The sequence below is a fragment of the Scyliorhinus canicula genome, chromosome 24, assembly GCF_902713615.1.
Source record: "Scyliorhinus canicula chromosome 24, sScyCan1.1, whole genome shotgun sequence".
Taxonomy (NCBI): domain Eukaryota; kingdom Metazoa; phylum Chordata; class Chondrichthyes; order Carcharhiniformes; family Scyliorhinidae; genus Scyliorhinus; species Scyliorhinus canicula.
This window is the reverse complement of record NC_052169.1, coordinates 20522320-20540678: the sequence shown is the minus strand read 5'-3', so window position 1 is coordinate 20540678 and position 18359 is coordinate 20522320. Positions and strand designations below refer to the sequence as shown.

At 44.5% G+C, this 18359-nt stretch overlaps 1 protein-coding gene across 1 annotated transcript in view; it reads right to left on the bottom strand.

The window, feature by feature from the left end:
- Window positions 1–1501: 1501 nt before the first annotated feature.
- The window catches only part of sin3aa (SIN3 transcription regulator family member Aa), a 79876-nt gene continuing 63018 nt past the window's right edge, over window positions 1502–18359 (bottom strand). Inside the window, 2 exon segments of the mRNA XM_038784079.1 lie at window positions 1502–1732; window positions 5952–6159. Of these exon segments, the coding sequence (XP_038640007.1) occupies window positions 1502–1732; window positions 5952–6159 (439 nt within the window).

Below are 18359 nucleotides of genomic sequence, written 5' to 3'. Positions count from 1 at the left end.
AATTTACATAGAAATTTATAAAAAACGGTGGAGGTTCTTTTGGGCTTACCCTGGTCTGTGAATTACCAGACTGCTCGTTGACAAAAAGCAGAATATCGAGTTCCGTGGCTAAAGAGAGAGCTGTAACAAGGCTCGAATGGGTTGGAACATCTGCTTACGAAATGAAACCCATGATGTGTGCTGTTGCTGTTCAGTCTCATCAAAACAAAAGTGGAAATCGTTGAAATATTTTTCTTAAAACCTCACGTTTCAACGGGTAAAAATAACAGCTCGAGCATTAAAACAAGACAGCGGGGGATGGGCCAGTGTTATTAAATGTATAAAACTGATTTTCAAAGGCATTATAACAGTCTTGTGCTTCAGACATCACTGAGCACGCCCAATGTACAACAGACAGCAATGAATGTTCTAGCCAACCATATTTAAGGTTCATAGAAAATCTTTCAAACTCAGCGAAGCTTCTTTTGTGCGACCCGTTTTTTAAAAAAACACAAACGCAATGTGTTCCACTGTCTTCCAATAGTATCTCTTGTATTCATGACATATTTTAAATGCTAGAATCGAGATGCTTTATAAAATGTTCAAAATAAAATGCCCAAACCGTTGAAAGCACTTTTGCTGTAATACGCAATAAAGCAGCAGGAAGGTTTTGGGACTGCGTCAAACGTGACTGTATTAACAATCGCCGATGCTCTTCTGGAAAAAAAAAAGCCATCAAAAGGATACTACAGTATGAAGAAAACCTGAATGGACAGCTGCCACATTAGTAAGTTAAGAGAGACCTTTCAGTCAGTCAACCACTTGCTCATGAACATCTTTTAATACCTGAAGCTACTAATCAATAGGGTCAAATACTGCATAAAACTGGAACCAGCAGTCCGCCAGACTTCCGACAGGAAGCAAATTGTGTTTGGAAGACTAAGGCAGGTTAAAAAAAAACAGGTCACAGGTAAATTACCCCTCAGAGACCCAGAGTTCAATGTTTCCATAACGAAAAGAAAAGGTGATTGGACAGTTCCAATGATGTCTGCCATGAAGTTTGGTCCAGTTGTTATTAGACGAGCAAACTTGAATTAAAACTCAAAACAAAAAGGCCAAAATGTACTATGCAATGGCATGCTGCACAGGGACACTTAATGATACAAGTGTTCTGTACATAATGAAATATCTTTTCACTAACAGAAATTCACACACAAAGAAAGCTACAATTACTCTGAAATCCCTTTGGTAAAAACTTTAATAATGGTGCCTCATTTTTTTCCATATTAACTAACTTCAAGCCACCTCATACTATGATACACAATAAGCTAGTAGATAATGCTAGCACATTGATGCAGATTGGTTCTTTTTTAAAAAAAAGTCTGTTGACAATATGTACACAGTATTTACAAAAACATAGCAGTGTTTTTTTTTGTGTGTTGGGGGAGCTGGTGTATGGCATTGGATGAGATGCCACAACGTGGGCACATTGCACAAGGGGAGGACCTGCTGTGCAAGCTGGTCACGGCCCCTTGAATAAAGCACTGTATTTCACCCTGTATTTGTTGATTTTCATGAAGTGCAGTATTTCCGTTTCACAGGTGGTTGTGCAGGGCACCATGCCTTCCAATCCCTCTCCCATTAGCCACTTGCTGGTCTCGGCAGCCATTTCACGAGTCACGTGCTCCTTGCTCCATTTATCCACCCATGCCTGAAACCGCTGGTGTAACCGTGTGCTGACTCGCTCGTGGGACTAAATCCAAAAGGGAGAAACAATGAGAGCCATCAATTATACCAATCAAACTTAACAACAAACTGATTGTCACCTCAATAGGCCCTGCCTCCCAGCTAAAGCAGCCGCCTAAAGTACGTTTCCCCACAATCAAAGCCAAAGAAGTTTCAGCCCCGCAGCCTAAACAGGACAGTGGGAATCTAGAACGCGGAGGTTCGTGGTCCCATAACAAGGGTTCGGCCATTTTGAGTGAAGAACTTTCTCCTCATCTCAGACTCCAAGACAAGAGATAGATAGATTTTCAGGTACTAAGGGAAATGGGGATAGAGCGGGAAGATAGATCAGCTATGTTCTTACTGAATAACAGAGCAGGCTCCAATGGCTAAATGGCCCATTCCTGCTCCGATTTCTTATGTTCTTCGTGCAACAAACCCTCGGAAAATTGACACCTATCAGAGTAAGGTGTGTGAAACCCTAGCAAGAAGAGGACCAATGAGTATAGAGGTATTAAAAACACGGCCTAATCCTCAAACCAGACTTTGTATTCTTTTTACAATAGACCTATCAAAGGACAAATTTAACTATCAGTGGAATAAAATGAAGTCGGTGCAGTATCGATATTCTGCTGCTAGATGGCAGTGACAGAGTAACTATTAAATCCAATTATACAAAGTATGCTGAAGATCTGCCTCTTTTTTTTACTGCAAGAATTTATCCTCATTGAATTCAAAGCTTTGGGACTTTAGAAAACACGATACCAGCTCCACAGGGCCTTTTGATGTGGCCCCATTTTCAAAACTGGCACGGGGCTCCAGATAAATAGCCACCATCAATAGTTGTTGCAAATTAAACATTGGAATAGGTTTTTGTTACACACAGAAGACAGAAGCAACATTAAATTCGTAGAAATAAAAGGACTGGGAAAGAAGAGATAATGTGCGGGGCGGGGGAAGAAAGAAAAATGAAGCATGAAGTGTTTAAACTTGAAATAAACACAGAAGATGCTGGAAAACACTCAGCCAGTGAGAGCTTCTGGCTTTGTTTTTGCTTATTAAACGAGGTTATTACAGAGTTGATTTTTGTGCTACACATTGCAAATTCATCAAGGAAACATGCATAGAAAATAGAAGCAGCAGGACGCCATTCGGCCCTTCGAGCCTGCTCCACCATTCATTATGATCATGGTTGATCATAGAGTTCAATACCCTGAACCCGCCTTCCACCCCATATCACTTTCGCCCCCAGAGCGATATCTAATTCCTTCTTGAAATTACACAACGTTTTGGCCTCAACTACTTTCTGTGGTCGTGAATTCCACAGATTCATCACTCTCTGGGTGAAGAAATTTCTCCTCACCTCCATCCTAAATGGTTTACCCCTTATCCTCAAACCGTGACCCCCTAGTTCTGGACTCCCCCCACCATCGGGAACATTCTTTCTGAATCGACGGGCTGAATGGCCTCCTTCTGCACTGTAAATTCTATGACTCTATGACCCTGTCTAATCCTGTTAGAACTTTATAAATGTCTATGAGATCCCCTCTCACTCTTCTAAACTCCAATGAATATAATCTTAACCTATTTAGTCTCTCCTCATATGACAGTCCCGCCATCCCAGGAATCAGCCTGATAAACCTTTGCTGCACTCCCTCCTTAGCAAGAACATCCTTCCTCAGATAAGGACACCAAAACTGCTCACAATACTCCAGGTGTGGCCAGAAGCGTCCAAAGTCAACATTTAAAAGACAAATAACTTTTAAAGCAAACTAATTTTAAACATTTTTAAAATACTCATTTTTTTTTTCCCAATTAAGGGGTAATTTACCATGGCCAATCTACCCACCCTGTACATCTTTGGGTTGTGGGGGTGAAACCCATGCAGACACGGGGAGAATGTGCAAACTCCACACGGACAGAGACCGAACCCAGATCCTCGGTGTCGTGAGGCAGCAATGCTAACCACTGTGCCACCCCTAACTCCCTAAAGAAAACTATATTTAATTAGAAAGAATGCCATACTGACTACTGAATTTATCCTGAGCAAAGGCAAGTACGTACTGTGTGTTAAGTAATGGGTTACGAGACACTGCTATTAGTTGTCTCATTTATGTTAAGTGTTCAATGATTGTCTCATTTACGTGACAATAAGCGATTTTCATTTCATTTCATTTCATTTTCAATGATTGACACTGATATGTAAAGGGGCTTCAGGTGGACTCTGGAGCTTGTGATGATCTGTAGAGTTCTGTGCAGAGTGAGTTTGAACCATTAAAGGTGTGTTGGTGGAAAAGGAGCCGAGCTCTTGCCTCTTCATACCACAGCATCTAGTACATTTTACACTGTGTCTTTGGGGGCAGTTTAGCTCATTTGGCTGGTTCGTGACACAGAGCGAGTCCAACAATGCGGGTTCAATTCCTGTACCGGCTGAGGTTATTCACAAAGGCCCGCCTTCTCAACCTTGCCAGAGGTGTGTTGATCCTCAGGTTAAATCACCACCAGTCAGTTCTCCCCCTCAAAGGGTAAAGCTGTCTATGGTCATTTGGGAATATGGCAACTTCACATACTTTTACTATGTCTTTACATTAAGCAGCTGTTACTTCATCAAAGGACTTTGCCACCATCTTAAAGATTCTACCACTTTCATTAAAATGGTAAATTACGAAAGCCTGCGTTCTGTTTTTTGAGGTTTACCAAGTATTTCTTGATCGTGGCCGCTATACGCATTGTTTCATGTGTTCTGTCATACTCACCTGATTATAGACAAACTGCTCAAAGTTAAAAGATTTTACCTTCAGGGTCAACGCGAAAAATTCAAAGTGTTCCTTTGAGAAACCATTAATAAAGTATATGTCAGGCAGCATGGTGGCGCAGTGGTTAGCAATGCTGCCTCACGGCGCCGAGGTCTCAGATTCAATCCCTGCCCTGAGTCACTGTCCGTGTGGAGTTTGCACATTCTCCCCGTGTTTGCGTGGGTTTTGCCCCCACAACCCAAAAAATTGCCCCTTAATTGGAAAAAATGAATTGGGTACTCTAAATTTATATTTTAAAAAAAGTATATGTCGAGTATTTAATGACACTGTCTCAAACCCTATAAATTAATTATACAAAGGGCCTGGATGAAACATAAAAGTATCCTCTTTCATATACCGCAATGTATATGTAATTTGTTATAAATGGTTTTATTACTTGACGGTGAGAATTCCTTTTTCATACATTATCATGGAATTTACAGTGCAGAAGGAGGCCATTCGGCCCATCGAGTCTGCACCGGCTCCTGGAAAGAGCACCCTATCCAAGGTCAACACCTCCACCCTATCCCTGTAACCCCACCCAACACTAAGTGCAATTCTGGACACTAAGGGGCACACATTATGGGCAGCACGGTAGCATGGTGGTTAGCATAAATGCTTCACAGCTCCAGGGTCCCAGGTTCGGTTCCCGGCTGGGTCACTGTCTGTGCGGAGTCTGCACGTCCTCCCCGTGTGTGCGTGGGTTTCCTCCGGGTGCTCCGGTTTCCTCCCACAGTCCAAAGATGTGTGGGTTAGGTGGATTGGCCGTGATAAATTGCCCGTAGTGTCCTTAAAAAAAGTAAGGTTAAGGGGGGGGCGGTTGTTGGGTTACGGGTATAGGGTGGATACGTGGGGTTGAGTAGGGTGATCATCGCTCGGCACAACATCGAGGGCCGAAGGGCCTGTTCTGTGCTGTACTGTTCTATGTTCTATGTATGTAAGGGCAATTTATCATGGCCAATCCACCTAACCTGCACATCTTTGGACTGTGGGAGGAAACCGGAGCACCCGGAGGAAACCCACGCACACACGGCGAGGATGTGCAGACTCCGCACAGACAGTGACCCAAGCCGAAATCGAACCTGGGACCCTGGAGCTGTGAAGCAATTGTGCTAGCCACAATGCTACCGTGCTGCCCGTGGTTTTTAACAGAAACAATCCAAAGATGCTCATTGATGAATCGCAACATATACAGAAATGTGCTGGAAACACCCAGCGCATCAGACTGCATCTGCGCAAAGAGACTTAGGGTTTTAGCTGAGAACTGTTCTGATGAAAAGTCTGAATCAGTCTGAAGTATTGACTCCACATTTCTCTGTCTGACCTGCTGAGTGATTATCATCATTTTCGGTTTTTAAGGTCAGATTTCCAGCATCCATCCACAGTATTTCGCTTTTCCTAACCGCAACACTTGCAATTTCTGTGAAACCTGCAAACCGTGTATGTACTGACCTGGCGAGCCCGGAGCAGCGCAGTTCTCCTGTACATGTAGTCTTCGGATTTGAAGACATACACCATCTTGTAGGAGTTGAGTTTAAAATTGCACTGCGCTTTATCATAATTTTCTGCATTCTCTATAGATTTCTTATTGCTGCATTCCTTCCCTTCCTTTTCTTGCTGTTCCCGACCTCGTTGGCACTTGCGAATTCGACGCAGATTCCTAAAAAACAAAGAAACATACAGATCAGAGACTCAGATGAGTGCGATAAAACAAAAATGCGTGGGGGAAATAATCTACAAGAAATATGTAAGATCTGTGAAACTTCAGCTACAATTATCCCCACCATCTCACTTTCATCCTCACCTTCTATTCTCTTTATTAACACTCTCCTTTTCCTCATCATATTTATTTTTTCCGACTAACATTCCTGGTAGAGCCTCAGATTCACACGTTTTGGAAGGAAATGAGACTTGAACAATGCTGATCAAACTATACAAATGCACTGATAGTGAGCAAGTTAGAAAGCCAATGCATGTGCATTGGGTGGTACATACCCTATTGAAATCAAGCAAAAGGTTCCAGCTATAACAACTTTTCAAAGCAGACATTTCATTTTCAGAGATTGGGAAAAAGAATGTCAAGTACACGGCGTCACAGTGGTTAGCACTGCTGCCTCACAGCACCAGGGACCTGGGTTCAATTCCGACTTTGGGTGACTTGTCTGTGTGGAGTATGCTCATTCTCCCAGTAAGAAGTCTTACAACACCAGGTTAAAGTCCAACATGTTTATTTCAAACACTAGCTTTCGGAGCACAGCTCCTTCCTCAGGTGAATGAAGAGGTATGTTCCAGAAACATATATATAGACAAATTCAAAGATGCCAGACAATGCTTAGAATGCGAGCATTTGCAGGTAATTGAATCTTTACAGATCCAGAGATTCAATTACCTGCAAATGCTCGCATTCTACGCATTGTCTGGCATCTTTGAATTTGTCTGTATATATGTTTCTGGAACATACCTCTTCATTCACCTGAGGAAGGAGCTGTGCTCCGAAAGCTAGTGTTTGAAATAAACATGTTGGACTTTAACCTGGTGTTGTAAGACTTCTTACTGTGCTCACCCCAGTCCAACGCCGGCATCTCCACATCATTCTCCCAGTGACTGCATGGGTTTCCACCGTGTACTCCAGATTCCTCCCACTGTCCAAAGATGTGCAGGTTAGGTGGATTGGCCATGCTAAATTGCCTCTTAGGGCGGGGGATTGGGCAGAGGTAGGGTGCTCCTTCGATGGTTGGGGCAGGCTCAATGGGCCGAATGGCCTCCTTCTGCACTGCAGAGATTCTATGATTAGAATCATAGAATATTAGAATTAGAACAGTACAGCACAGAACAGGCCCTTCGGCCCTCGATGTTGTGCCGAGCAATGATCACTCTACTCAAACCCACGTATCCACCCTATACCAGTAACCCAACAACCCCCATTAACCTTATATTTTTTAGGACACTACGGGCAATTTAGCCTGGCCAATCCACCTAACCCGCACATCTTTGGACTGCGGGAGGAAACCGGAGCACCCGGAGGAAACCCACGCACGAAAAGAGCCATTTGACTCATGCCCGAGTCAATCCTTTAAAAAAGCTATCCAATTATTCCCACTCTCCTGCTCTGTCCCTATGGTTCCTCAGATTTTTATAACTTTTGAGTTTAAATGTAACGTTCTTTTAAATCTGTTTTCTTTGTGTACAAAGACAATGTTGAAACATTTTCAACCGTCTTCAGCCATACATACAGGGTGAATGACGCATCTCGGCCTCCTCCTGAGGTTTTGGGCATCATAGCTACCATTTCAATTCACTCCATATTAATATTAATAAGGATATTAATTAGCGACTGAAGGCAAAGGCTCTGGGCCCTTTCAACCTTCTGGCAATAATATTGAAGACGTACTCCAAAACCAGACGTGCCCCTTACCAAGCTGTTCTAGTACTGACAGCACGAACAGCGGCTGGCCAATATGGAAAAAGCCAAGCCGGCCAATTGGCACCACATCAGTCTACTCTCGATCATCAGGAAAGTGGTGGAAGGTATTGTTGACAAGTGATGTCAAGCAGCACTTACTCAGCAATTAGACGCTCAGTTGGTGTTCCACCAGGATCACTCAGGTCCAAACATGGTTAAAACAGCTGAACTACAGGAGAGGTGAGAGTGACTGCTCTTGAAATAAATTTGACCAAGCAAATGTGGCATCAAGGAGCCCTAGCAAAACTGGAGTTAATGGGAAGACCACCGCACTTAAATACTCTGACTACAAGAGCAGGTCAGGTGGGGAATCCTGCGACAACCAACTCACTTCCTAACTTCCCAAAACCTGTCCACCATCTGCGAGGCACAAGTCAGGAATGTGATGGAATACTCTCCACTTGCCTGGATGAGTGTAGCTCCAACAACACTCATGAAGTTTGACACCATCCGGGATAAAGGAGCCCACTTGATTGGCACCCCCTCCACCACCAACGCAGGGTCACAGCGGTGTGTACATCTACAAAATGGACTGCAGCAACTCAACAAATCTCCTTTGAGAGCACTATCCACACTTGTGATCTCTACCATCCAGAAGGACGAGGGCAGTAGACACATGGGAATACCAGCGCCTGTAAGTTCCCCTCCAAACCACACACCATCCTGACTTGGAAATACATCGCCGTTACTTCGCTGTTCCTGGGTCAAATAGCTGGAATCCCCTTCCTAACAGCACTGTCATTGGCACACGCTTGCTCGATGTGGCCTCTTTTTGCACCGTTTCCGCATACAATACCCTTGCATTCTGCCCCGTCTTTGCACATCTGTCGCATGTTTGAGTTTCAAAACTCTTAGGCATCAACTCAGTCAACATTTTGTGTACCCGAGTACTCAAACTCAGGTGCCAAGCTTCTTTCCCTACCAGTTCCATCTACACATCCATTTCCATGGCCCTTTTCAGAGTAAAAGGTTTCTCTCAGTGAGCACCAGTTTCTGGTGGGCAGCAAGGTAGCACAGTGGTTAGCACTGTTGCTTCACAGCTCCAGAGTCCCAGGTTCGATTCCCGGCACTCTCTGTGTGGAGTCTGCGGGTTCTCCCCGTGTCTGCGGGTTTTCTCCGGGTGCTCCGGTTTCCACAAGTCTCGAAAGACGTGCTGATAAGTAATTTGGACATTCTGAATTCTCCCTCCGAGTACCCGAACAGGTGCCGGAATGTGGCGACTGGGGGCTTTTCACGGTACCTTCATTGCAGTGTCAATGTAAGCCGACTTGTTACAATAAAGATTATTAATTAAGTTTCTGTATTGCTTCATTTCTCAGACTAGTCAGTCCCGAATTGTATAAATTAATACATCACCAAACTGACAGTGCTCTGCAAGTCTTTTTAATACTGTTGCGAACTGTGCAATTGATTTCCCCTCTTCTTGATTGCATTTGTGAAATCCGAAACACTCTACAATAACTAAAGGCCTAGGCAAATAATGCGCTTGCAGAATCACTACCATTTCTTCAAATATCTTGGTGCCTGGCTGCACTAAACTGCTGAGGAGATGAAACGTTTTTCCTCCCCTTACACTCAGGCACGTAGAAACCCTAATATCTTCTGCGATTTGTTTGCATTTTTTCCACAGTCCCCTTTCCCAACTATTGTTTCCTCCACACACGGTGGCTAGCAAGTGCTGATCGACGCTCTCGTCGCCAGTTTGTGTTGCGTCCGCAGGATAGATGCTATGAGGCTGACACACTAAAGGAGCTTTATCAACGAGGTGCATTCAGTGCAGGCTGCTTCTCTACTCTGCAGTTATCCGCGCTAGCAATCGGAGCTATCATGCATACATCATTATACAGTCTTGAGTGCCGCTTCTCAGAAATCAATATAAATACATAACAAAGGTGTGTTCATAACTTGGTCAAACAGATGAAATATCAACCTGTAAATTCTTCCAACATACACCAATGGTAAGTGGTAAGAGGAGAGATTCCTGGAAAGAAAATTGGAGCCTCTACCATCACTATTCATAGCTCTGGACTACGACACATGTTACCACAGCAACTCCTTGCAGGGGCTAGTTGGCTCCGTTTGCTGGAGTGGATCAGACTGGTGTTCACATCTCAATTCTAGCTGGGGTGGATTTGGGTCAATGCCTCCTTGCCCTACCAGTAGTGAAGGTTGTGGTGCTGTGGGTTTGACTTGCCTTTGGGAGAACTAAAGGGGATTAATAAACCACAGGGTGGTCCAAAGTTCTTGAGACTGCAACCAATGTGAACAGAAGTAAAGGTAAACGGTACTTTAATGTTGTACCAATTAAGGGAGTACCTGACAAATGTCCAAAACGACAAACATCGTCCCTCACCACATTTTAATGGTGCACCATTTCATCCTCAAATAATGGCCGTTATACAGCTGAAATGATACATTAGCCTCACGTACAGGATAGATCTCTCTTATACTCTATCCCACAAATGCGTTCTTGACCTGTGCTGTACCAATGGCATGTATGTTTTCAACACAAACCAGGCTCAGCAAAAGAATCAATTCAGTAGAAATTGTGTGCATAATGATTTGGGTGAAATGGCCAATTCACAGCAGCCAATATCTGCCAAATAGAGAGACTAGCATTTATACAGCGTCTTTCACTACTTCAGGATAACCCTAAAGCGCTTTGTTGCCAATTAAATACTTTTGAAGTGCAGGCACTGTTGTAATGTGGGCTAAACAGCTGACTTGTAGTGCAGAACAAGGCCAGCAGCGCGGGTTCAATTCCCGTACCAGCCTCCCCGAACAGCCGTCGGAATGTGCCGACTAGGGGCTTTTCACAGTAACTTCATCGAAGCCTACTTGTGACAATACGCGATTATTATTATTTATTAATTCCTTACATTACAGTAGTGACTACAGTATACTCAAAGTACTTCATTGACTGTAAAGCGCTTTGAGATGTCCGGTGTTATGAAGGATGCTATATAAATGCAAGACTATCTAATTTTTAAAAAAACTGGCAGCAAATTGGTAAAGTCGCGCAAATAGCAATGTGTTAATAACTGGATCATCTGTTTTGTTGGTGTTGTTTGAGGGTTAAATATTGACCAGGATACCAGGGAGACTCCCCAAACTCTTATTAAATAGTGACATGGGAATTCAATTCAGTAACCCACTTTTGCTCCATATACCTCAAGTCCCATCTCAGTCTTCGTCCTGAAAATTTCAATTGACCCAGCATCCACAGTCTTTTAGAGGAGAGAATTCCACATTTCCACTAACCTTTGCTTCCCGATATCGCTCCCAAATGGTCTAGCTCCAATTTTCAGAATGTGTCTGGTTTTGGAATCCCTCAGCTTCTCTGCATCTATCCTCACAAACCCTTTAATATTTTGTGGTAACTTGAGACCACAGTGCGAGCGGTCGAATGCGTTGTTTAAAAGAAGGAACTTCTTTACATCAATAACTATCTGAGTTTGGCAATAACAGTAACTCAACAGAGCAGTGGCGACAGTAATAACTATGGAAACAGGAGCACTAGTAAAACCAGTCTTGCATACAGGTCGCCCTCTTGCAGAGTAAAAAGCCCGCCAATGCTCGCACATGCTCAGAACCCTCAACAGACGCCAGAAAAACAATTACAAAAGAGAGAGGCTCATTCATGAGAGCACTCTGTACAGAAAATGACACACACAAACACTTCTCCCCCTTAAATTTCAATCCTTTGTCAGGACAGAAGTACATCAGAAGTAGTATCTTAACTATATAAAAATCTGTCAGGTGCTTTCCGATTGCACTGCGATCAACGCAACACCACGAGTGAATCTTGTAACAGTTAATCTGGGATCGTAGGTGAAGAGGTAGATTGAGAATCTGAACATGAACGTTCCTCATCCTCTCTCCCAGCTAGTCAACTGACAAACATGGAAACACAGGAACCACTTCCTGGTGAATGCCCACATCAGCATTACCTTCTGTTATGTTATCTGTAAGGATTGCTGACTCAAACATTTCCTGACTCCGAGTCATAAAGTAAACAAATATGGTTTGGTGCCTGCGAACAACTCTTCTGTGTTGAAATCCCACGACCCAAGATACTGAACCACTTTCATTTCAAATTATTCCCGGTGGCCACCCCTGGTTACTAATCAAGTTCTTAATGAAACCTGATCATCTGGTTTGAACTGCCTCTCTGGCGTGGTAGTCGTGTCCATCCCTCTTATCTCCTGCTCACTTTTGATCTGTGATTATAGAATCATAGAATTCCTACAGTGCAGAAGGAGGCTATTTGGCCCATCGAATCTGCACTGACCCTCTGAAAGAGCCCCCTACCGAGACCCACTCCCCTGCCCTATCCCCATAACCCCACCAAACCTACACTTCATTGGTCACCAAGGGGCAATTTAATATGGCCCATCCACCTAACCTGTACTGCTTTGGACTGAGGAGGGAAACCGACATGGGGAGAAGTTGTAATTGAACCCAGGTACTTGGTGCTGCGAGGCAGCAGTTCTTTTTTAAAAAAATTTAGATTACCCAATTATTTTTTCTATTAAGGGGCAATTTAGCGTGGTCAATCCACCTACTCTGCACATTTTTGGGTTGTGGGGGCGAAACCCACGCAGACACGGGGAGAATGTGCAAACTCCACACGGACAGTGACCCAGAGCCGGGATCGAACCTGGGACCTCAGCGCCGTGAGGCGGTTGTGCTAACCACTAGGCCACCGTGCTGCCCTGAGGCAGCAGTTCTAACCACTGTGCAGCCCTGGATCTGAATGAAGCAGATCCAGATGAGATTTTGGCCTTCCATCTAACAACAATTCTGCTGGAGAAAGCCTGGTGTGGATTGTGGCGTGATACAATGCGGGAATAAAAATCTTGGGCCTTGTACCCAACAATATCACTTGCCATGCTCTTCAATCCCCCCTTCAGAGTTTGAATACCTCGTTCTGCTAACCACTCAAAACCAGATGAAATGGCGCAGTATGCATACACCATTCCTTTGCATGAATTCTTGAAAGAATTCCCTTGTAAACGTAGTGATGTCAGATGAAACAAGCAAATCTGGTGAACCACGAATTTCAAAGAGTTGAAGTAGCTTCTCAATTGACACAGGAGCTGTAATATTATTCATGGTGTGTTTCCAACCATTTCCAATGTGCATCTGCGACAACCAAAAACATGTAGTTCATGAAAGGTCCTGCAAAGCCCTTATGCAGTCTGGATCATGGCTTATCGGGCCACTTCCAAGAATGAACTGGTGCTGGAGGCATCGTCTTCTGGTTTCACTGATATGCGAATGGAATTTTTCTTTGTTATCCAAGTCCAGATCCATATTAGGCCACAAAGCAAACGAGCTGGCAAGACTTTTCATTCTAGAAGCACCTGGATGAGCCTCGTGAATTTCATCCATGACTTGCGAACGACCAGCGGGCAGCACGGTAGCATTGTGGATAGCACAATCGCTTCACAGCTCCAGGGTCCCAGGTTTGATTCCCGGCTTGGGTCACTGTCTGTGCGGAGTCTGCACATTCTCCCCGTGTCTGTGTGGGTTTCCTCCGGGTGCTCCGGTTTCCTCCCACAGTCCAAAGATGTGCGGGTTAGGTGGATTGGCCAGGATCAATTGTCCCTTGGTGTCCAGAAAGGTTTGGCGGGGTTATGGGGATAGGGTGGAGGCGTGGGCTTAAGTTGTTTGCTCTTTCCAAGGGCCGGTGTAGGCTCGATGGGCCGAATGGTCTCCTTCTGCGCTGTAAATTCTATGATTCACCAGTATGGGAGACACCAGACTGAGGTTTCAATTGAACAGTCACCGTGGCTCATTTAAAAGAAAATTGTTGCCAACATCGCCGGCTGGGCCAGCGATGCTCGTCCATCCCTAATTGCTCTTGACTGGTTGCTCAGCCATTTCGGAGGGCATTTAACAATCAACCATACTGCTGTGGATCTGGAGTCACATGTAGGCCAGACCGAGTAAGGACGGCAGATTTCCTTCCCTGAAGGACATGAGTGAACCGGATGGTAATTTCATGGCACCATTACTGAGGTTCGATTCCGGCTTGGGTCACTGTCTGTGCGGAGTCTGCACATCCTCCCCGTGTCTGCGTGGGTTTCCTCCGGGTGCTCCGGTTTCCTCCCACAGTCCAAAGACGTGCAGGTTAGGTGGACTGGCCATGCTAAATTGCCATTAGTGTCAAAAACGGTTCGGAGGGGTTATTGGGCTGCGGAGATAGGGTGGAAGTGAGGGCTCAAACGGTTCGGTGCAGACTCGATGGGCCGAATGGCATCCTTCTGCACTGTATGCTCTGTGTTTCAATTCATCGAGTGCGATCCTCTGGCCACGCTGCGCCGGAAAAGCAACTCGCCATGGCGCAGCGTGGCCAGTGAAAGCCAGGCGACCCCACTCCCGGGATCTACCCAGCTCGCAACCCCTCCCGCGAGTCAATACAATCTCGCAAGCTGTTGCAAGGAGAATCCCGCCCACAACTGGCGAGATCATTTTTTTTTGGTAAATCTGCATATTAGAGTGAAGCAGTAAGCCATACTCTAATGTGCAGATTCTCAAGGTACCCGAGGCTCTGACATTGCTGGTGGCACCTGGTTGCCAGCCTGACATTGCCAAGTTGGCACTGCTAAGATGCCGAGCTGGCATTTTCTGCATGCCCGAACGGGCCCGGTTTGCCCACCATGGGTGTTGGGTTCCGGCAAGCGGAGCTCCCCATTGTAATAAACGGGGCTGTGTGGGGCCTCGGACGCACGTTCCCCGTTCAGGCTCCTCATTCGAAGCGAGTCATATTGAATAGTCACGTGTCTCTCTGCACTGAGTGCCGACTAAACACGCCCGTTCGGGGACTTTGTTTCCTTTTGGGAAGATCGCGGCCATCATCTTTGATGATAGTTGGCCATCCTTGCATTAGGAATCTTTCAACTTGTGACAGAATTAGATCTCTCTCCGTCCATTGCTTAATCTGCTTCACACTTGCAGGAGAATATGCAAGTTTCTTGACTAACAAAATTGTCATGGGAGGACACATTGGTTTGGATGGTAAATCCAATAAAGGGAGACGACTCAACACATCCCCTGCTCTGCAGCTGGTATTGTACTGAAATACTGACAATGTAAGCGCCCAGCTGAGGCCATCGGAGGAATACATTTCAACTCAGTGAAATGACTAATCACTGGCTTGTGGTCAGTACATATGGTGTACAATGACCAGGGGCTGGTTTAGCTGACTCGGCTAAACCGCTGGCTTTTAAAGCAGACCAAGCAGGCCAGCAGCACGGTTCGATTCCCGTACCAGCCTCCCCGGACAGGCGCCGGAATGTGGCGACTAGGGGCTTTTCACAGTAACTTCATTGAAGCCTACTCGTGACAATAAGCGATTTTCATTTCATTTTTCATGTAGGTACTGATGGAATCTTTTCATTAATGATTTTCATTGGCAGCACGGTGGCACAGTGGTTAGCACTGCTGCCTACGGCGCTGAGGACCTGGGTTCGAATCCCGGCCCTGGGTCACTGTCTGTGAGGAGTTTGCACATTCTCCCCGTGTCTGCGTGGGTTTCGCCCCCACAACCCAAAGATGTGCAGGTTAGGTGGATTGGCCACGTTAAATTGCCCCTTAATTGGAAAAAAGAATTGGGAATTTTTTTTTTTTAAATTAATGATTTTCATCAAAATCATTAATATAAAATGTGAACAGTTAGGGTCCTAACACAGCTACCCCTGCGGTACCCCACTAGTCACTGCCTGCCATTCGGAAAAAGACCCATTTATTCCAACTTTTTGCTTCCTGTCTGCTAACCAGCTTTCTATCCATTTCAAGACACTACCCACAATCCCATATGCTTTAATTTTACATAGCGAGCTGTAATGTGAGACCTTATTGAAAGCCTTTTGAAAGTCTAAATGAACCACATCCGGCGGTTCTTCCTGGTCAACTCTACCAGTTACATCTTTAAAGAATTCTAGTAGATTTGTCAAGCATGATTTCCCTTTCGTACATCCATGTGGACTTTGTCTGATTATACCACTGCTTTGCAAATGCGGTGATATGAAATTCTTGATAATAGACTCTAGCAACTTCTCTACTAGGCTCACTGATCTATAGTTTCCTGTTTTCTCTCTACCTCCCTTTTTGAATAGTGTGGTTAGGTTAGCTACCTCCAATCTGTACAAACCACTCCAGGTTTTTGGAAAATGACCACCAATTGTTCCTACTATTTCAAGGGACACTTCCTTAAGTACTCTGGGATGAAGAGTATCAGGCCCTGGAGATTTATCCGCCTTCAATCCCATTAATTTTCCCAAAACTCTTTTTTTACTAATACTAATTTCCTTCAGCTTATCACTGAAACTTATGTTTCTCAGAACTTTCGGTACATTATTCATGTCTTCCTTTGTGAAGACAGAAGCAAAGTACAAATTTAAAGTTCCTTGGCCATTTCTTTGTTCCCTGTTATGAATTCCATTTTTAACTGTAAGAGGCTGACATTAGTTTTTATCAATCTTTTTCTCTTTACATATCTATAGAAGCTTTTGCAGTCAGTTTTTATGTTCCCCGCTAGCTTACTTTCGTACTGTATTTTTCCCATCTTAATCAATCCCTTGGTCCACCTTTGCTGAATTTTAAACTGTTCCCAATTCTCAGGTCTATTGCTTTTTCTAGCTAATTTATATGCCTCTTCTTTGATCTAATACCATCTCCAATTTCCCTTGTAAGCCATGGATTCCCTTTCTACTCTTGCACCAAATAGGAATAAACAACTTTTGGAGTTCATCTATCACGGTTTCCTTTATTGAGTTTGAGGGCTCTGGTCTCAGAATCAACTACCTCACTATCCACCCATAGAAAGAATTCTATCATATTATGGTCACTCATCCTCAAGGGTTCTCTTGCAACAAGATTGCCAATTAACCCTTTCTCATTTCACAGCACCCAGTCCGAGATGGCTTGTTCTCTTGTTGGTTCCTCAACATATTGGTGAAGAAAACAATCCCGTATACACTCCAGAAATTCCTCTTCTGTTGTACTGTGACTAATTTGACTCCCCCAATCTATATGCAGATTAAAGTCACCCATAATCACAGGTGTCCCTTTATCATATCGCTCTCTGATTTTCTGTCTAATGCTATTCCCAACATTACCACTTCAGTTTGGTGGTCTGTATACCACCCTGATGCGACCATCAATTCACTCAAGACACGGGAGGAAGTAAACTGTGGCTTTAATCAACTTACAACTGAGCCTGCCTGCGACCAGAAGAACTGAGGGCAGACTCACAAGACCGCAGCACTTTATACTTCCGGTAGTGGGAGGGGCCATGGGCGGAGCCAAAGGTGGAGCCCTGTACAAGCTCCTCATCTCCCCCTATGGGCAGAGCCGCGCAACGGCTCACAGATGGAGCCCACAGGGACACAGTGATACACAGTGTGAATTATGCATTATACATTCACCACACACCCCTACGAATGTTTTTTGCCCCTTGGGTTTCTTAACACAAGCCAGAGAGATTCACATAATCTGTGCTCATATAATAGCCCTCAATGTTTTGTTCTCATATATAAATAAATAACGGACTTAGCAGAACCGTAGAAACAGTAATAACTACGAAAACAGAAGCACTGGTAAAACCAGTCTTGCTTACAAGTCACCCTCTTACAGACTGAAAAGGCCCGCCCAAAGTTTGCACATGCTCAGAACCCTCAAGACACCAGTAAAACAATTAAATAGGAGAAAGGCTTATAAGAACACACTGTGTTCAAAATGGCACTCTGAAACACACTTTAAACACCTCAGCCATCTAAACGCAAGGCATTACAAGTTTCAATCACCTGTCCTAATGATGCAACCCTTTAAACTGCTGTTTCATTTTGGTAAATCTGGGTTTACTGGGAAGTTTTCCTGCAAGGTCAATATATCCTTCCTGAGGCACAGTGATCAGAACTGAGTGCAATACACCAAATCAGTTCTTTTTTTAATATCTTCGAGCTGGGCAAGGCTAAATTTTAAAGTTCTTAATTTAGAGTACCCAATTCATTTTTTTCCAATTAAAGGGCAATTTAGCGTGGCCAATCCAGCTAGCCTGCACATCTTTTTGGGTTGTGGGGACAAAACCCACGCAAACACGGGGAGAATGTGCAAACTCCACACGGACAGTGACCCAGAGCCAGGATCGAACCTGGGACCTCGGCGCTGTGAGGCCACAGTGCTAACCCACTGTGTCACCGTGCTGCCCTCTGACCAAGGCTCTGCATGATTGAGGGGCAATTTATTTCCCCTGCTTTATACAAGAGACCTTGAATAACATTCCATGAGCCATTTTGATTGCCATTTCCACCTGTACACTGGCGTTTAATAATCTGTGCGCCTGGACATTGTCATGTGAGAGTACCTTTAAGAAATAGGTGTTTCAGAAA